This window comes from Coregonus lavaretus (genome assembly GCF_964263955.1).
Source record: "Coregonus lavaretus genome assembly, chromosome: 12".
Taxonomy (NCBI): Eukaryota; Metazoa; Chordata; class Actinopteri; order Salmoniformes; family Salmonidae; genus Coregonus; species Coregonus lavaretus.
The window spans coordinates 30121119-30142821 of record NC_139999.1 but is presented as its reverse complement, the minus strand read 5'-3'; the positions used below and the strand labels follow the sequence as shown (position 1 = coordinate 30142821).

The window sequence follows — 21703 nt, the reverse complement described above, 5'->3', positions numbered from 1 at the left end:
CAGGTGTTTCAGCCTACCTCAGTGCTTTCTGTGGTGGTGGGGCAGCCAGCGGAAAATACGGAGCATAGGCGTTGGTAATGTTCTCTAGTTGCGCCGTGATTGTCTCAGTGTTCTGTCACTCATGGTGACACTACGTCACTGCAAAATCTACAGGGAGAGCTCAAAAATGCAAGCCCCTTGGGTCCTGCCATAGAGTTACATTAGAAGTGCCCATCCAAGAAGGCTCAAGGTCATTGGCCACAGATAAAATGATGTCAAACCACGTTATATCTACCGTAGCTTTGATTGGACTGATCATGTCAACATCATACTCTCAAAATCTTAGCTAGCAAGCTAGACAAGCAGTCATCTTCCTGAATCAAGTTGACAATCTACTGGCAAATCCTTTTCAAACCTTGTTATATGAAGAGAATATATAGATCAAACGTATCGGTGCTCATCGGCCATTGGACATAAACATTACATAACAAGTTGGAAATCGCAAATTCAACAATAAGTGGTTTGGAAGGAATCAGTGGCTAACTGCAAGCATTGCAAAGCAATCATTAGCCTGCTATTCAGTGGAGTGGGTGTGTGGTCCAAGTCTGGGTTTAAGGGTCTCTTTTCCAAGCTTAAAAGGATAAACAATCAACACCATGGGCCAGAAAAGGTTGAATATGTCAGCCATGCTGTCAATCCAGCATGACTTCTGCTGCATTCAAAACAACTCGAAACTGGGAAATCTCAGACTTAAGTGAGTTCAAGACAACTGGGAACTGGAAAAGTAAAACGAGCTCCGACTGGGAAAATACGCTTTGAACGGTCATCCAACTCGGAATTCCAAGTCGGGAACTCTGGCCTCTTTCTAGAGCTCTAACCTGAAGATGACTGACATCATGATTCGACCTTGTTTTTTCCGAGTTCCCAGTTGTTTTGAAAGCACCATAAATCCAGAGAATGCCAGACTTTAATGACAAAGTTTGATGACAACATTTGCCCACAGAAAGGACCTTCCTGTTCAAGTGAGCATAGCAAAACAAGGCGAGTCCAAAAATGTATTGTATCCTGCATAAATTATGTAATATGCCAGGGAGATATGTATACTGTAGCTATGAAAGTAATACTAAGTGTAGGTTGTGTAGTAAGCTGTTGGTAGCCCATGTGCCTCACCCTAATAATTTGGTCCCTTTCCCCCTCATAACTTAGCCTACAGTTCTGACTTGGTGGTGCACATGTAGCCTATAGCCTGTTTTAGAGAAATGTAATCATCGAATATTGTAAGAGCTTTGTCTGCTTATATGCCCCCTTTATTTATCCTATGGTTCTGACTTGGTGTACAGGGAGAATACCGTAAGAACGGCCCATGTTCTGAATTCTGTCGCTGTACATTTCAAAAGTGATAAACAAATAGTTATATTGACTACGTCAGTCCTAGCTCGCTCATTACGGTCTTAATCTAAATTACGGATTGCCTCTTATCCGCTCGTCATCCCCTTATGCCATAGTTTGTACATCTCAATTGTCAGTAGAAACCACATTTGTTTAAGCAAGTCAGCCATATCAGCTGTTTTTTTTAAAGGCAGTAAATGAGACTGAATAAACTCAGACAAGGCTCCGCTGATGGCCAGGTGTAGCAGTGGTAAGGATTCACTCCATTGTGTTGAAAATAAAGTTCTGCTGTTGGGACAGCTTTATGTAGTTAACAGTTTGTGGGCCCCGTTTGTCACCGTTGTAGTGCAATTAATGTATTGTGTGTAGTGGCTTTGCTGGCATGCATCTAAAAAAATTTAGTGTTTGCCCCACCAAGATTTACATGCTAAAATCGCCACTGGTTATAGGGATGGGTGACAGACAAAGACCGTAAATTACTGCAACAAGTGTTCACCTGCAATAGTAAATGCATTGAGAATAAATGGTTGGATTTCAGCAGCTACTAACGAAGTCAATTATATCATTGCATTACGCTATGTTTAGATGGGACATCCTGAATGGGATATGATGTGTAGCAAAATAAACACATAAATAGGTAGCTATCTTGAATTGTTCACTAGTTACGTAACTAATGTGTCTTACCTTTTTGACAGGTTTGTGAGTAGGGACCGCACTGAACGCAGCGGAAGACACTGACAGTTCACCCATTGTAATTTCGCTGTTCTTGCTCACTGTCATGACTGAGTATTTTTCCGCCACGTTATCGCTCTCCTTTACTTCTTTGCTGGATTGTTTCAGCTCCAACTTTCCGTCCCCTGGAGTGTCCGACATTCCGATAAATAATGAAAACGTGCAAGAAATTAGTTAGCGCGTGGTAGTAAGTAGTTAGCTACAGAATTCGTGTTGCTGCCCACTGTTCGGTATTTTGAGGAAGAGGTAATTTTTTGTGCAGCTGAAGACTGCAATTCACAAAATTTAGAAAGTGAAATTAACAACCGTTTGGTATATCTGTTTGTAATTTTATCTTTACAGACTAGTGTAGTAATTGCTGTCATAAAACGGCTCGTTGCCTGCGCAGTTCCTTCGCGTGCACCAAGCTGTTGTCTTTTTGCATAGCCGTCACATGAAATTGTGCGCGGTGAGATGGAGCGCGCGAGCCTCCTCCATTCCTTTAATTAAGCACCTAGTAGAGGAATCCCAACATCACAGATAGAACAATGAGACAGATATTTCACTGCATGTATAAAGCATCCGGTTGGCGTTTCCACTTACTAACAAATATGGTGCTGAGAGGAATTCCAGTGGCCAGCAATGGGAGAAGATGGAGCGAGATCGATTTTGGCCGATATTCTGCTAATTTTCTAATCGATGAAACATTTCATCTCAATACAGTTTTCTGTTTCCAAAATTATAATCTGTTTTGTAGAGTTTACCCTTTGCCAAAAATTTTACAAATTGAGTTATTGCACATGCGCACTTCACAGATTATGCAAATACATGCTAGAACGTGCCAATAGACTCTCACTAGTTTGTGTTATGCCCACCTCCTTGCTTGTTCTGCCCACTATGATTAATTTGCTCCCATTGGAATCGCTCTGGTCTATCTTGGGTTAGTTATACAAATCTTTGCCAACATCATTCAAAATACACAAAAAAATATACACAAACCATCCCACTCCTTCAGTCACAATTCAAATCACATCCCTACACAGGCTCAGGGGCCTGTGAGGACAGACCATTCATTGACAAGATTCCTTGTAATCCCTCTGCTGTAAAATCCCTGAGTCCCCCCAAAAATGCCTATTTTCTCTGATTTTCTCTGTTTGCGCTGTGTAGTTGATAACCAATGCAATAAACGCTACAAAGTCCACCTTCTTAACATGCAACATGTCAGGATCCCTCGGTTGACAGGCAATATTCTCTGGTGTCTTTACTCCTACTACCATTATTTATTCAACTTCACTTCTTTCTTCCACTCTTCTCACCGCCTCCAGATAGGAGACATGCTGGACAGCCCTTATTCTTGCCACCTCCCTCTCCGTCACCCTAACAGGGCACTTCAGGAATTTGGACGCATGTTCACCACCACATTTGCAGCATTTAGGCTTAGCTGGCATACGACACTTCTCTCGTCTTCGTACACTTGACACATGGCCAAATAATTTGCATTTATCACACTGCATGGGTTTGGGCACAAAGGCTCTCACAGGGTATCTCATAAAACCCAAATACATGTGAGAAGTGAGCAACTTCTTAAAAAAACAATAGAGTGGATGGAGGGGCTTCCTCACTCCATCCATCATGCGGGTCAGTCGGTGTGCACCAACCACTTGATCCAATTCTTCACGTATATCCTTTGCATTCACTTCTAGCGCAACCCCAGAGATAACACCCTTGATGGGCAACCTGCTTCGAAGATCCTCCCGACACATTCCAATCCGATATCTTCTTGAGGCACAGAGCACGCTCCTAATGTTCCATAAATACACAAAAAAACAAAATAAACCCACTTCTCGCTACTCTCACCAATGCCACCTTACCCAACTCATCCACGATTTTCATAAAGAATACAAACGAATCTCCCAGGTAACTCCATCGATCCAAAACCCTTACTCCAACCAAAAAATAATCAGAACTAGGCTTGGATTTACAAGATTCCACTACCACTTTACTTCTCTTATTTCCTTTTGTATTCGCCGCTGTTATTTGGCCATGTGGGCCAGCAGCATAGCACCTTGCATCCCACTGCTGGCTTACCACTGAAGCTAAGCAGGGTTGGTCCTGGTCGGTTCTTAGATGGGAGACCAGATGCTGCTGGAAGTGGTGTTGGAGGGCCAGTAGCAGGCACTCTTTCCCCTGGTCTAAATAAAGATCCCCGGGGCATTGCCTTGTGTAGGCTGCTGTCTTCGGATAGGATGTTAAACGGGTGTCCTGACTCTCTGTGGTCACTAAAGATCCCATGGCACTTATTGTAAGAGTAAGAGTAGGGTTGTTGACTCTGGTGTCCTGGCTAAATTCCCAATCTGGCCACCTCATCATCCCTAGCTTCCAATTGGCTCATTCATCACCTTGTAACTATTCCCCAGGTCGTTGCTGTAAATGAGAATGTGTTCTCATTCAACTTACCTGGTAAAATAAAACATATCCTTCTCATCTGCACTCAACATGCCATCTGATTCAAACAGAACATCTTCTTCTCGCAGAAAAGACTTGCACCACATGATGATGAATCACATTTCTAGGATCTGTTTGCCATCTCAATGTTGAGTTAGCCCGAATAACGCAATGTTGACTTCAGATCCGTTTTGATTTCATCCAACAACAATACATTATGATAATATATCATCCAGCTCCTCTGTGAAGTGAATTGCAGTAGTCCTAGAGGTTGCTCTAAGCACTAATCCAGGATCAGCTTCCTCTGCTATTCCTTATGGAAGTAAAATGCCAAATTGACCTTACATCAGACCTATGGATTTACAGTAAGATCATGCAGTGTGTACAGTATGTGTACAGTACAGTTCTGGCAATATTAATTCCAAGACAAAATATGTTGGAAGTTGGAAAATGTATTTTCCTGGGCGGCAGGTAGCTTAGTGGGTAAGAGCGTTGTGCCAGTAACCGAAAGGTCGCTGGTTCTAATCCCCGAGCCGACTAGGTGAAAAATCTGTTGAGGTGCCCTTAAGCAAGGCACTTAACCCTAATTGCTCCTGTAAGTCGCTCTGGATAAGAGCGTCTGGTAAATGTATTCATTGTATTTTCAGTGGCATTCTTAACACACAAATACAGTACATATGCTAATGCTGTTTCCTTTTATTGCATCTTATTCATGCAATAAAAAAGTTGCTCAAAAGCATCTACACTCTTACAAGACTGTTACAGCCCAAGATAAAAACTGATGCAGGTAATATTAGGCCTTTGATGATTACCTTTTTCAAATGGAAGAACAAGAAAGATGTTTTAAAAAACAGTCTGAAAAGCCTTAAAGTAACTGATGATGGTTAAACACGTATTATCACGAAACAGAGGACAGAATTTATCTGTACAAAGGAGAAACTGGGAGAAACTACTATTTCATATTTCTAAAGAGCATCAGGAAAGGAAGAGGGTTATCATAACAACCACTTTAGACTTGTGGCCTATAGGGTGGTGTGTTTTTCATCAAGTTCTTGTGTGGCACAGCCAGAGATAAAAGTAACTGATATGAAACATGCAAGTAACGGTTGCTTTGGAAGGAACTAAAGCGCTTTACTGTTACAAGAAACTGATTCATGTTCATGTTGGTTTTTAATCATTTTTTGTTTATTGGACACAGATTTTCCATAATGTAAGTTAAAAAAACTGAATGAACAGGTGTTAGGAGAGAGGTTTACACTACAACATACAAGCACAACAAGACACCACAGTGACACACAGCACAGCACAACAACAAGGAAGCAACACTGGACAAAAACAGCAACATTCCAACATTCTTCAGCTTACAACAAGAGCTCACACAAAGACAAGACACAGTGCGCTCCAAAAGTATTGGAACGTGACACATTTTTTGTTGTTTTGGCTCTGTACTCCAGCACTTTGGATATTAAATTATCCAATGACTGAGGTTAAAGTGCAGACTGTCAGCTTGAATTTTGGGGTATTTTCATCCATATCAGGTGAAACGTTTAGAAGTTACAGTCCTTTTTGTACATAGTCCCCCATTTTAGGGGACCAAAAGTATTGGGATAAATTCACTTATATGTCTATTAAAAGTAGTCAAAAGTTTAGTATTTGGTCCCATATTCCTAGCACGCAATGATTGCATCAAGCTTGTGGGTGCATTTACTGTTTGTTTTGGTTGTGTTTCAGATTATTTTGTGCCCAATAGAAATTAATGGTAAATAATGTTGTGTGTCATTTTGGAGTCACTTTAATGTAAATAAGAATAGAATATGTTTCTAAACACTTCTACATTAATGTGGATGCTACCATGATTATGGATAGTCCTGAATGAATGATGAGTGAGAAAGTTACACATGCACAAATATCATACCCCCAGGTCATCTATAAATCTCTGCTAGGCAAATCCCCGCCTTATTTTAGCTCATTGGTCACCATAGCAACACCCACCCGTAGTATGCGCTCCAGCAGGTATATCTCACTGGTCATCCCCAAAGCCAACACCTCCTTTGGACGCCATTCCTTCCAGTTCTCTGCTGCTAATGACTGGAACAAACTGCAAAAATCTCTGAAGCTGGAAACTCTTATCTCCCTCACTAACTTTAAGCATCAGTTGTCAGAGCAGCTTACCGATCACTGTACCTGTACACAGCCCATCTGTAATTAGCCCACCCAACTACCTCATCCCCATATTGTTATTTATTTTGCTAATTTTCACCCCAGTATCTCTATTTGCACATCATCTTCTGCACATCTATCACTCCAGTGTTAATACTAAATTGTAATTATTTTGCACTATGGCCTATTTATTGCCTTACCTCCATAACTTACTACATTTGCACACACTGTATATAGATTTTCTATTGTGTTATTGACTGTATGTTTTGTTTATCCCATGTGTAACTCTGTGTTGTTGTTTTTTTATCGCACTGCTTTGCTTTATCTTGGCCAGGTCACAGTTGTAATTGAGAACTTGTTCTCAACTGACCTACCTGGTTAAATAAAGGTGAAATAAAATAAAAATAAAATATGCTAACCTCTCGCCATGAAAATAACAGGGGAGGTTAGTGTTATGTTTTTTTAAAGAACCAAACAAACACTTGTTCTCAGTTGAGGCTGACGTTTATCTCACGAGTAGCATCTCAAAATACAATGGAAATAGAACCACCAAATCACCTAGTAATTTCCAATAAAAACATATCAACAAAATAGACTGTCCAATCGATGATAAGAATCATGGATGCTATAGCAATAAGGCCCGAGGGGGTGAGGTATATGGCCAATATACCACGGCTAAGGGCTGTTCTTAGGCACGACGCAAGGTGGAGTGCTAGGACACAGCCCTTAGCCGTGGTATATTGGCCATATATCACAAACCCCCAAGGTGCCTTATTGCTATTATAAACTGGTTACCAACGTAATTAGAGTAGTACAAATAAATGTTTTGGACACTCAATCATTACGCTATTTTTTATTGGTAAATTTACAAACATATATAATGATAAATAGACTTGAAACTTGTATCTCATTATGGTGTATGGTGAAATAAGTATAGCCAGTTATAATTGTAATGGCTTAGCTGATAATAACAAAAGAAGAACAATATTTACATGGCTCAAAGAGAAGGAATATAATATCTATTGTATACAGGAAACTCATTCAACAATTCGAGATGAAGTAGCGTGGAAAAAAGAATGGGGGGGGGGAATATACTTCTCCCATGGGCAAAGAAATTCAAAAGGGGTGATGATATTAATTAATAGTAATTTCGATCCGAATGTGCAAATTGTCCAAATAGATACGCAAGGTAGATGGATTATTTTAAATATGGTATTGGACCATAAACAGATATGGCTCATTAACCTTTACGGACCAAATAATGATGATCCACAATTCTTTGACAATATATATAATAAATTATCAAGCCTGCAAGCAACTCAAGACAATATTATTATGGTGGGGGATTATAATACTGTTTTAAATAGCTCAATGGACCGAAAAGGAAATCACACCACAAACAATCACCCACATGCTCTTAAGGAAATTGTGAATGTCATGGATACATTAGAACTAGTAGATATATGGAGGCTTAAATATGCTGATCTAGTGAGATATACATGGCGGAGACTGAATCAAGCTAGTCGTCTTGACTTCTTTCTTATCTCATTCTCGTTGGCACCAAAAGTAAAAAAAGTGTTGATAGGGGACAGAATGCGGTCGGACCATCATATAATAGGCATATACATTACTCTGACTGAATTTCCACGTGGGCGAGGATATTGGAAATTTAATCAACGCCTATTGGATGATAATTTATTTATAATTAGAACAAAGGAATTCATAACTGACTTTTTCCAACATAACATAGGTACAGCGAATCCCCTTATTGTATGGGACACCTTTAAATGTGCCTTTAGAGGCCATGCAATTCAGTACTCATCTCGAAAACAAAAGCAATTTAGGTCAAAAGAGTTTATACTAAGAAAGGAAATAGAAAGTCTAACAGAACAGATAGATGGCAATAAAAACTGTAACATAGAGGCTCAGAATAAATTAGAGGAAAAACAAAAAGAAATGGAAAAACGTATTCAAGAAAGATCAAGTGTAATATATTATAAAAATAAAGCAAACTGGATGGAATATGGGGAAAAATGCACAAAATTCTTTTTTAATCTTCAACATAGGAATGCTACCAAAAAGAACTTAATGAAACTGGTTACAATTGACGGAGTCACCCATAATTCACCTAATGATATTTTGAAGGAAGAAACAAAGTACTTTAAGCATATGTTTTCTTTTCAGTCGCCTCCATCTCCTCTAACTGAAGCTAATTGTAGAGATTTTTTTTCTATTGATAATGTCAAATTAACAGCCACACAGAAAGACTCATGTGAAGGTGAAATTACAGAGGAGGAACTTCTGGATGCAATTAAAGACTTTAAGTCCGGGAAAACTCCAGGGTTGGATGGCATACCAATCGAGGTATACCAAACCTTTTTTGATATACTAAGAGGACCGTTATTAGCATGTTTTAACCACTCCTATGTAAATGGTAGATTATCTGACACTCAAGAAGAAGGTCTGATCTCATTATTACTGAAACAGGATACAAGTGGAAAATATAAAGATCCAGTCCATTTACAAAATTGGAGGCCCCTTACACTTCAGTGTTGTGATGCAAAAATCCTAGCAAAATGTATAGTGCATAGAATTAAAAAGGTATTGTCGGATATTATTCATTCTAATCAGACAGGTTTTTTACATGGAAGATACATTGGAGATAATATAAGGCAAGTATTGGAAACAATAGAACACTATGGAAAATATGGGAAACCAGGCCTGCTATTCATAGCAGACTTCGAAAAGGCATTTGATAAAGTTCGACTGGGATTTATATATAAATGCCTGGAGCATTTCAATTTTGGAGAATCTCTTATAAAATGGGTCAAAATCATGTATAGTAACCCTAGGTGTAAAATAGTAAATAATGGCTATTTCTCAGAAAGTTTTAAACTGTCAAGAGGAGTGAAACAAGGTTGTCCACTATCGGCATATCTATTTATTGTGGCCATCGAGATGTTAGCTATTAAAATCAGATCCAATAATAATATCAGAGGATTAGAAATACAGGGCTTAAAAACAAAGGTGTCATTGTACGCAGATGATTCATGTTTTCTTTTAGATCCACAACTAGAATCCCTCCACAGCCTCATAGAGGATCTAGATACATTTTCTAACCTCTCTGGATTAAAACCAAATTATGACAAATGTACTATATTACGTATTGGATCACTAAAAAATACAATTTTTACATTACCATGTAGTTTACCAATAAAATGGTCTGATGGTGATGTGGATATACTCGGAATACATATCCCAAAGGAAATAAATGATCTCACTTCAATAAATTTTAATAGAAAGTTAGCAAAAATAGATAAGATCTTACTACCATGGAAAGGAAAATACCTGTCAATTTGTGGAAAAATCACCCTGATTAACTCTTTAGTATTATCCCAGTTTACCTATTTGCTTATGGTCTTGCCTACGCCTAGCAAACAGTTTTTTAAATTATATGAGAAAAAAATATTCAATTTTATTTGGAACGGCAAGCCAGACAAAATTAAAAGAGCATATTTATATAATGAATATGAATTCGGAGGACAGACATTATTAAATATTAAAGCATTAGACCTATCACTAAAATCTTCAGTCATCCAAAAGTTATACTTAAATCCGAACTGGTTCTCAAGCAAATTAGTAAGATTGTCTCACCCACTGTTCAAGAAAGGCCTTTTTCCCTTTATTCAGATTACAACCTCTCACTTTCAGTTATTTGAAAAGGAAATAATCTCCCAAATGTCACTATTTCTAAAACAAGCCATAGAAAGTTGGTTGCAATTTCAATTTAATCCTCCAGAAACGACAGAACAAATAATGCAACAAATATTGTGGTTAAATTCAAATATACTAATTGACAAAAAACCTTTATTTTTTGACAGAATGTTTAAAAAAGGTATAATCTTCGTAAATGATATCATCGGTAGGACTGGTGGAGTTATGTCGCACATGCAGCTAACAAAAACATATGGAAATGTCTGCTCTACCCAAAATTACAACCAAATAATTGCAGCCTTACCGCAAAAGTGGAAGAGGAAAGTTGAAGGGGGAGAAAGTAAGGAACTTGTCTGTCGGCCTTGCATTAAAGAACATAATTGGTTAAGGAAAACTGTGATAAATAAAAAAGTATATCAGTTTCACTTAAGGACCAAAGGATTGACAGCCGTCCCATATAGATTGCAAAATAGTTGGGAAGAGATCTTTGACGTACCGATCCCATGGCATAGTGTTTATGAACTGACACGCAAAACGACACCGGATTCAAAAATTAGAATCTTTCAATTTAAATTATTATATAAAATTCTTGCTACCAATAGAATGTTATTTATATGGGGGATACAATCTTCCCAGCTCTGCAGATTTTGCTGTGAAGAGATAGAATCATTAGATCATTTGTTTTGGTTCTGTCCATTTGTAGCTTGTTTTTGGACACAGGTCCAGGAATGGCTAAAGGATTGCAATATTTACCTGGAGCTAACCTTGCAGATAGCATTACTGGGTGATCTGAAAAGTCATAGTCAATCAATCAATAATATAATAATACTTTTAGCAAAAATGTTTATTTTTAATTCACAATCTGTAGAAGCAATGAGAATAGAAAGGTTCAGAACTTTTGTAAAACATCACAGTACGGTTGAAATATATATGGCAAATAGAAATCCTACAGTGGGGAAAAAAAGTATTTAGTCAGCCACCAATTGTGCATGTTCTCCCACTTAAAGAGATGAGAGAGGCCTGTAATTTTCATCATAGGTACACGTCAACTATGACAGACAAAATGAGAAAAAAAAATCCAGAAAATCACATTGTAGGATATTTAATGAATTTATTTGCAAATTATGGTGGAAAATAAGTATTTGGTCAATAACAAAAGTTTCTCAACACTTTGTTATAAACCCTTTGTTGGCAATGACACAGGTCAAACGTTTTCTGTAAGTCTTCACAAGGTTTTCACACACTGTTGCTGGTATTTTGGCCCATTCCTCCATGCAGATCTCCTCTAGAGCAGTGATGTTTTGGTGCTGTCGCTGGGCAACACAGACTTTCAACTCCCTCCAAAGATTTTCTATGGGGTTGAGATCTGGAGACTGGCTAGGCCACTCCAGGACCTTGAAATGCTTCTTACGAAGCCACTCCTTCGTTGCCCAGGCGGTGTGTTTGGGATCATTGTCATGCTGAAAGACCCAGCCACATTTCATCTTCAATGCCCTTGCTGATGGAAGGAGGTTTTCACTCAAAATCTCACGATACATGGCCCCATTCATTCTTTCCTTTACACAGATCAGTCGTCCTGGTCCCTTTGCAGAAAAACAGCCCCAAAGCATGATGTTTCCACCCCCATGCTTCACAGTAGGTATGGTGTTCTTTGGATGCAACTCAGCATTCTTTGTCCTCCAAACACGACGAGTTGAGTTTTTACCAAAAAGTTCTATTTTGGTTTCATCTGACCATATGACATTCTCCCAATCCTCTTCTGGATCATCCAAATGCACTTCAGACGGGCCTGGACATGTACTGGCTTAAGCAGGGGGACACGTCTGGCACTGCAGGATTTGAGTCCCTGGCGGCGTAGTGTGTTACTGATGGTAGGCTTTGTTACTTTGGTCCCAGCTCTCTGCAGATCATTCACTAGGTCCCCCCGTGTGGTTCTGGGATTTTTGCTCACCGTTCTTGTGATCATTTTGACCCCACGGGGTGAGATCTTGCGTGGAGCCCCAGATCGAGGGAGATTATCAGTGGTCTTGTATGTCTTCCATTTCCTAATAATTGCTCCCACAGTTGATTTCTTCAAACCAAGCTGCTTACCTATTGCAGATTCAGTCTTCCCAGCCTGGTGCAGGTCTACAATTTTGTTTCTGGTGTCCTTTGACAGCTCTTTGGTCTTGGCCATAGTGGAGTTTGGAGTGTGACTGTTTGAGGTTGTGGACAGGTGTCTTTTATACTGATAACAAGTTCAAACAGGTGCCATTAATACAGGTAACGAGTGGAGGACAGAGGAGCCTCTTAAAGAAGAAGTTACAGGTCTGTGAGAGCCAGAAATCTTGCTTGTTTGTACGTGACCAAATACTTATTTTCCACCATAATTTGCAAATAAATTCATTAAAAATCCTACAATGTGATTTTCTGGATTTTTTTCCTCAATTTGTCTGTCATAGTTGATTTGTACCTATGATGAAAATTTCAGGCCTCTCTCATCTTTTTAAGTGGGAGAACTTGCACAATTGGTGGCTGACTAAATACTTTTTTCCCCCACTGTATATGGATGGTGTTAAGAGATAGATGGGAGGTATTGAATAGAGTTGAAGGATGGGACTAATAACAAATAACAACAAATAATAACAAAGATAGCTAATAATGTAAGCATACTGTGTCCACAATAAGTATATAGGTTGTATGTTGGGAGCTTTTGGGAAAGAGCACAGTTAGAAAGATATGGCATTTAGAAGCAAACCGGATGGACATCATGAAAATGATCGGAGAGGTTGAGAGTAGAAGAAGTTCAGGAGCAAAAAAATAAATAATATATATATATATATATATATATATATATATAGAATTATTGTAAAATTAACTCTGTCCATAAGGTGTAGATAGTAAGTATAGACCGGAAGTAGAGGCCTGGGCGTTGTTGTTCACTAATTTACTCCAAGTAGGGAAAGGATGGTGGGGTTGAAAAGTAATAAAGGGGAATATATATATATAAAAAAAAAAAATAAACATGGGGGATTGGAAGTTTTTTTAATAAAAAAATAAAAATAAAAAAATGTTTTGTCAGACCCATGGTATACGGTCTGATATACCACAGCTTTCAGCCAATCAGCATTCAGGGCTCGAACCAACCAGTTTATAATAAACAATCAATGCTGAAGACAACACAACAGTAAGCATTTTTGGTGGGGTATGATATTTGTGCATCTGTAACTTTCTTACTCATCATTATTCACCATTAATTCAGGACTATCTGTAATCATGGTAGCATCCACATTAATGTAGAAGGGTTTAGAAACATTTTATATTGTTAAAGCTGACAGTCTGCACACATTTACTCATGCTCACACACACACTCACCCTCCTCTCCTTGGGGATCTTTCCCTCTGCCTCCAGCTTGGCACGGGCCTGCAGTCTCTTCAGGATGCGGTGATACTGCTTAGCGTTGACGTACAGAGGCTCCTCCTCCAGCATCTCCGTCGCTGGTAGGGGGATATGCTGCATGGTGGGCAGAGTGCCACCGCCACCCGGAACCATCTAACACACATACACGGGTCAGACTGATGCATTGCAAACACACATGCATGCCGACAGGTCTGTATTAATCTCATGATGAACCTTGACTGTGTTTACCATGTTCCCAGGCAGTGTGACGGTCACTGTGCCCTGACCCCTATTGGTTGTGTTGCTGTTGTTGCCTGCCTGTACGATCTGAGCGCCAGCCAGACTAGAGGCAGGGATGGTGATCATCTCTGGGGGAACCGCACAAGGATTGAGTTAGTATAAGTTATCATATGTTAGTGCTCCAGAACCGTGGAGTGTGAACCAGTTTGCATACAGCCACACAAAACTGTCTCTGTTCTAAATTGGCTGATAATCAAAAGGAGGGGACAATATCCAGCCCACTCTGCTAATCATCCATCAATACACTGTAGGGATCCCAGTTATGAGTGTGAATTAGTTACCTTGCTGTAGAATGTAGACATCAGCATTGACTGACTGGTACACAATCGTCTGGCTGTCTGCAGTCAGGGCCACTTGCTGCCCCGGCTGCAATATAATCTGCTGCTGGCCCTGAGAAACAAACATCAATATTCATTACCACTCAGTTACAGTGCATTCGGAAAGTATTCAGACCCCTTGACTTTTTCCACATTTTGTTATGTTACAGCCTTATTCTAAAATGGATTCAATTGTTTTTTTCCCTCATCAATCTTCAAACAATACCCCATAATGTCACGCCCTGACATTGAGATCTCTAGTTGGGTTGGTCAGGGTGTGAAATCAAATTTATATATTTCTATGTTGGCCGGGTGTGGTTCCCAATCAGAGGCAGCTGTCGGTCGTTGTCTCTGATTGGGGATCATACTTAGGCAGCCATGTTGCCTACCTTTGTTGTGGGATCTTGTTTCGGTTTGGCTTGTTTGATGTTTAGCCTCTTGAACTTCACGTTCTATTGGATTTTGCTATTTTGTCGGTGTTTATTAAAATAAACGACTATGTACGCATACCACGCTGCACCTTGGTCCGATCCTTTACACAATGAACGTGACACATAATGACAAAGCAAAAACTGGTTTTTAGAAATTTTTGCAAATGTCTTACAAATACAAAGCTGAAATATTACATTTACATAAGTATTCAGACCCTTTACTCAGTACTTTGTTGACGCACCTTTGGCAGCGATTATAGCCTTGAGTCTTCTTGGGTATGATGCTACAAGCTTGGCACACCTGTATTTGGGGAGTTTCTCCCATTCTTCTCTGCAGATCCTCTCAAGCTCTGTCAGGTTGGATGGGGAGCGTCGCTGCACAGCTATTTTCAGGTCTCTCCAGAGATGTTGGATCGGGTTCAAGTCCGGGCTCTGGCTGGGCCACTCAAGGACATTCAGAGACTTGTCCCGAAGCCACTCCTGCGTTGTCTTGGCTGTGTACTTAGGGTCGTTGTCCTGTTGGAAGGTGAACCTTCGCCCCAGTCTGAGGTCCTGAGCGCTCTGGAGCAGGTTTTCATCAAGGATCTCTCTGTACTTTGGTCCGTTCATCTTTCCCTCGATCCTGACTAGTCTCCCTGCCGCTGAAAAACATCCACACAGCAATGATGCTGCCACCACCATGCTTCACCGTAGGGATGGTGCCAGGTTTCATCCAGATGTGACGCTTGGCATTCAGGCCAAAGAGTTCAATCTTGGTTTCATCAGACCAGAGAATCTTGTTTCTCATGGTCTGAGAGTCTTTAAGTGCCTTTTGGCAAACTGCCTTTTACTAAGGAGTGGCTTCCGTCTGGCCAATCTACCATAAAGGCCTGATTGGTGGAGTGCTGCAGAGATGGTTGTCCTGGAAGATTCTCCCATCTCCACAGAGGAACTCTGGAGCTCCTTCAGAGTGACCATAGGGTTCTTGGTCACCTCCCTGACCAAAGCCCTTCTCCCCTGATTGCTCAGTTTGGCTGGGCGGCCAGCTCTAGGAAGAGTCTTGATGGTTCCAAACTTCTTCCATTTAAGAATGATGGAGGCCACTGTGTTCTTGGTGAACTTCAATGCTGCAGACATTTTTTGGTGTCCTTCCCCAGATCTGTGCCTTGACACAATCCTGTCTCGGAGCTCTACAGACAATTCCTTCGACCTCATGGCTTGGTTTTTGCGCTGACATGCACTGTGAACTGTGGGACCTTATATAGACAGGTGTGTGCCTTTCCAAATCATGTCCAATCAATTGAATTTACCACAGGTGGACTCCAATCAAGTTGTAGAAACATCTCAAGGATGATCAACGGAAACAGGATGTACCTGAGCTCAATTTCGCGTCTCATAGCAAAGGGTCTGAATACTTATGTAAATAAGCTATTACTGTTTTTTATTTTTAATACATTTGCTAACATTTCTAAAAACCTTTTTTGCTTTGTCATTATGGGGTATTGTGTGTAGATTGAGGAGGAAAAATATTTATTTAATCCATTTTAGAATAAGGCTGTAAGGTAACAAAATGTGGAAAAAGTTGAGGGGTCTGAATACTTTCCGAATGCACTGTAACTGGGTGGTAATGAATATTGATGTTTGTTTCTCAGGGCCAGCAGCAGATTATATTGCAGCCGGGGCAGCAAGTGGCTCAGACTGCAGACAGCCAGACCATTGTGTACCAGTCAGTCAACGCTGATGGCTACATTCTACAGCAAGGTAACTAATTCACACTCATAACTGGGATCCCTACAGTGTCTTGATGGATGATTAGCAGAGTGGGCTGGATATTGTCCCCTCCTTTTGATTATCAGCCAATTTAGAACAGAGCCAGTGATGTGTGGCTGTATGCAAACCGAATGCACTGTATACACCACATGATGTCCATCATTTGTTTTATGGATTACAGCTATTTACATAATTAATTACAAATGGGCTTAGAGTCTCAACGTCTACCGTACACAGACCTTTTCTAAACAGTGGAAATGTGTGTGTGTGTGTATATACCTGGTTCTGTCCTGTGGTCACTGCAGTTTGGGGCTGCTGAATGATGAACTGCTGGGTCTGGCCTTGCTGACCCTGGACCTGTAGAGTCTGTCCCCTCTGGAACTGGATCTGACCCGGCTGTACCAGCTGGAATCTACAGCAGAGAGTAGGACACAGTCTTAATCAGCTCGTCTGCTTTATCGGTAATATCTGGTTAGAGAGGCATTTTTGCTAGGTTTCAGATAGGTGTGGTGTACAGTTGTACTAAAGTTCACTCACCTGCTATAGCCCCTGAGTTCCAGACATGGGCACCTGCATGATGATCTGCCCCTGCTATATAGGTAAATCATAAACCCAGCAAGGAGAGCATTTTATGCTCAGAATATTGTAGTAGGTCACAAAATACACACATCTATTAGGTTTCATGACTTGATTGTGCTTTAATTGCACCACCTGTTGGACAAAGCGAGAATAACACAAATCTGATAATCTCAGACTGAAGACAGTGCAGACAGCAAGATGGATATTGGAGAATGACATGCATGGAGTTTTGCAGCCTGGCTGACAGCAACTCATGACGAGTCGACGACACTAAGATCACAGGCAGCTGTAGTCAGAAACGTTGACATGCATCCGTACACAACAGTGTAGCATTGAGGCCCAGCGGCTAGGGGATATAATGAGAGGACATGCAAGAAGACAAACTTGGTAGAAGGGGCAGGGACATGGTAGGGGCTCGGAGGTCCCACCACTACGCTGGCCTCTCCTTAAAAAACGCTCCTTAGCTCTTGGAGTCCCATGCCACAAAGTTAGAAACACAGAATCGTCTAGAATATGATGTGTGTTAAGATTTGCCTTCACTGGAACTAAGGAGCCCGAACCATGAAAAACTGCCCCAGGCCATTATTCCTCCTACACCAAACTTTACAGTTGGCACTATGCATTCGGGCAGCTAGAGTTCTCCTGGCATCCGCCAAACCCAGATTTGTCAGTTCGGACTGCCAGAGGGTGCAGCGTGATTCATCACTCCAAAGAACGTGTTTCCACTGCTCCAGAGTCCAATGGCGGCGAGCTTTACACCACTCCAGCCGACGCTTGGCATGGCGCATGGTGATCTTAAGACTTGTGTGCGGCTGCTCGGCCATGGAAACCAATTTCATGAAGCTCCCGACGAGCAGTTCTTGTGCTAACGCTGCTTCCAGATGCAGTTTGGAACTCTGTAGTGAGTGTTGCAACCGAGGACAGACTATTTTTAAGCGCAGCGCGCTTCAGCACTCGGTGATCCCGTTCTGTGAGCTAATGTGGTCTACCACTTCGCGGCTTAGCCGTTGTTGTTCCTAGACGTTTCCATTTCACAATAACAGCACTTACAGTTGACCGGTGCAGCTCTAGCAGGGCAGAAATTTGACTAGCTGACTTGTTGGAAAGGTGGCATCCTATGATGGTGCCACGTTGAAAGTCACTGAGGTCTTCATAAGGCCATTCTCCTGCCAGTGTTTGTCTATGGAGATCGCATGGCTGTGTGCTCGATTTTATACACCTGTCAGCAACGGGTGTGGCTGAAATAAACAAATCCACTAATTGGAATGGGTGAAACTACAACCTAGCCCAAACACATGGAATTAACATTCTCACGTACAGTACAAGTCAAAAGTTTGGACACACCTACTTATTCCAGGGTTTTTCTTTATTTTTACTATTTTCTAATTTGTAGAATAATAGTGAAGACATCAAAACTATGAAGTAACACATATGGAATCATGTAGTAACCAAAAAAGTGTTAAACAAATCAGAATATATTTTATATTTGAGATTCTTCAAAGTAGCCACCCTGCCTTGATGACAGCTTTGCACACTCTTGGCATTCTCTCAACCAGCTTCATGAGGTAGTTGCCTGGAATGCATTTCAATTAACAGGTGTGCCTTGTTAAAAAGTTAATTTGTGGAATATATTTCCTTCTTAATGCGTTTGAGCCAATCAGTTGTGTTGTGACAAGGTAGGGGTGGTATACAGAAGATAGCCCTATTTGGTAAAAGACCAAGTCCATATTATGGCAAGAACAGCTCAAATAAGCAAAGAGAAACGACAGTCCATCATTACTTTAAGATATGAAGGTCAGTCAATACGGAAAGTTTCAAGAACTTTGAAAGTTTCTTCAAGTGCAGTCGCAAAAACAATCAAGCGCTATGATGAAACTGGCTCTCATGAAGACCGCCACAGGAAGGAAGACCCAGAGTTACCTCTGCTGCAGAGGATACGTTTATTAGAGTAACCAGCCTCAGAAATCGGCAAGTAACTGCACCTCAGATGGCAGCCCAAATAAATACTTCAGAGTTCAAGTAACAGACACATCTCAACATCAACTGTTCAGAGGAGACTGCGTGAATCAGGCCTTCATGGTTGAATTGCTGCAAAGAAACCACTACTAAAGGACACCAATAAGAAGAAGAGACTTTGCTTGGGCAAAGAAACACGAGCAATGGACATTAGACCGGTGGAAATCTGTCCTTTGGTCTGATGAGTCCAAATTTGATATTTTTGGTTCCAACCGCCGTGTCTTTGTGAGACGCAGAGTAGGTGAACGGATGATCTCCGCATGTGTGATTCCCACTGTGAAGCATGGAGGAGGAGGTGTTATGGTGTGGGGGTGCTTTGCTGGTGACATTGTCTGTGATTTATTTAGAATTCAAGGCACACTTAACCAGCATGGCTACCAAAGCATTCTGCAGTGATTCGCCATCCCATCTGGTTCACACTTAGTGGGACTATCATTTGTTTTTCAACAGGACAATGACCCAAAACACACCTCCAGGCTGTGTAAGGGCTATTTGACCAAGAAGGAGAGTGATGGAGTGTTGCATCAGACGACTTGGCCTCCACAATCACCCGACCTCAACCCAATTGAGATGGTTTGGGATGAGTTGGACTGCAGAGTGAAGGAAAAGCAGCCAACAAGTGTTCAGCATATGTGGGAACTCCTTCAAGACTGTTGGAAAAGCATTCCAGGTGAAGCTGGTTGAGAGAATGCCAAGAGTGTGCAAAGCTGTCATCAAGGCAAAGGGTGGCTATTTTAAGATTCTCAAATATAAAATATACTTTGATTTGTTTAACACTTTTTTGTTTACTACATGATTCCATATGTGTTATTTCATAGTTTTGATGTCTTCACTATTATTTTACAATGTAAAAAATAGTAAAAATAAAGAAAAACCCTTGAATGAGTAGGTGTGTCAAAACTTTTGACTGGTAGTGATTGGAAGTGATGCAGACAATGACATTGATGGAAGCTACAATCTATCTGCAATATTAAAGCTGATCTACCCCCTAAAAAATAAAAAATACCAAGTTCAATCGAGTACAGGCTTAACTGAATGACAACAGAGACAGAATACAATATGAAATTGTATTGAATAGTTTGGGGTAGGCCTCGTCGGCTCGGAGAGCCAGATGCTGATGACAGGTTGCCCTATGCTGGGCAGCTGGCATCTAACCTGGTTGTCTGGGTCTTAACTGAAAGGAAAAACCAGCAGACACTAGGCCCTCCATGGAATGAGTTTGACACCCCTGCAATATGGATTTGAGTTTACTCAGCTAGCTTTGACCTGAGGGGTATCCAATGAAGCAAGATAGATCTACTCTGGGTTTTCTAAAGCTAACCAGCTTCAGTTAGCCTCACATTCCAGCTCAGTCTTCATCTGTACTACCACAGTGGATATTGCTCGTCCGCCTGCCGCTAACTCTAGCAGACTTGTAACTGCACGTGCCAGTCGAATGCGGAACTCTTCATTGAGACAATGCTGAGGCTTCTTCTTAGCATTCATAGCAATGGTTATCAACTGTACTGCAGAGATGGAACCTAAATCACAGAAAATAGATGTTCTGGTGGCAGCTGCAGAGAAGTATTTGGGTATACGAGATTTGACTTCAGAAGAGTTACAGGGTGTGTTGAGGGGTGGTGTCCCCGTAAGGGCAGGCCCTGGCCGTTATGCCACCCTAGGCAACAAACAAAAAAAGCCACCCCTACAAGAATAGTCCCAGTAAGCAAAATGACGTTGAACAGACATGGAAGTTAGGTTCAATTTAGGTTCTGAATGAAACGTAAAAATATGTATTTTCCGGACATTGATATCAGGTTCATTTTCGGTTCTGAATGAAAATTGAATTTTTACGATATAGCCAATTTTGACTTTGTGGCTGTGGTACCTAGTGGAAACCCCATACATCTCAGGGTGGAACCAATCCCGTCAGCCAACATATCCTGTCATCCCAATATCCATGTCCACAGATTATATTAAAGAAAATGTGAAGGGAGGCAGAGTTATTGAGGCCAAAAGGTTGATCAGTAGGAAAGAGGGTCAAAGAAGTGATTATGGTGAATGTGGAAGCAATGTAAAGGTTAAGTGCTGTAATTGTGGGGGAGAACACAGTGCAGCATTTGGTGGATGCCAGGTACAGAGAGAGCCTAGAGAGGCTCAGAGATATAGTATTAGTTATGATGTATCGTATGCAGAGGCCGTAAAACAGATTGGTAGAACTACAGTGCGGACTGATGGAGCTTACATGGATGTCCCTGTAGTAAGTGGACCTACTGTCAGGGCTGGTGCTTCTGATGGTCCTGGCATTGTTTCGAGGCCTGTTCAGAAATCTTGTGCTCATGAATGTGTGGTGTCAAAGGACACTTTGATAATGAATAAAGTTGACTTCATAGCGTTTATTGGTAAGGTAATCAATACGACTCAGGTTGTGGAAACCAGAAATGCCAGGTTGAAGTTTATTGTGGCGAAGGCAAAAGCGATATTGGGGGTAACAGATACTGTTGAAATGATTGTTGACATGCTGAACAATCCTAAGGGTGGAATGTTTCAGCATGA

At 40.9% G+C, this 21703-nt stretch overlaps 1 protein-coding gene and 1 pseudogene across 2 annotated transcripts in view; both read right to left on the bottom strand.

The window, feature by feature from the left end:
• LOC311138798 (S-adenosylhomocysteine hydrolase-like protein 1) overlaps positions 1–2241 on the bottom strand; it is a gene marked incomplete at both ends in the record, with an annotated part of 91745 nt that extends 89504 nt beyond the window's left edge. Inside the window, one exon of the mRNA XM_084173615.1 lies at positions 2053–2241. Within this exon, the coding sequence (XP_084029741.1) occupies positions 2053–2241 (189 nt within the window). The remainder of the gene's footprint in view (positions 1–2052) is intronic.
• An 873-nt stretch (positions 2242–3114) lies between these two features.
• On the bottom strand, positions 3115–21454 carry LOC311138797 (nuclear transcription factor Y subunit alpha-like; annotated as a pseudogene). Its single transcript has 8 exons — positions 21422–21454; positions 17111–17164; positions 16853–16985; positions 14358–14466; positions 14011–14144; positions 13753–13929; positions 3396–3587; positions 3115–3132 (listed from the first exon to the last, which is right to left on the bottom strand). The product of its transcript is annotated as a nuclear transcription factor Y subunit alpha-like (transcript).
• Positions 21455–21703: the final 249 nt, after the last annotated feature.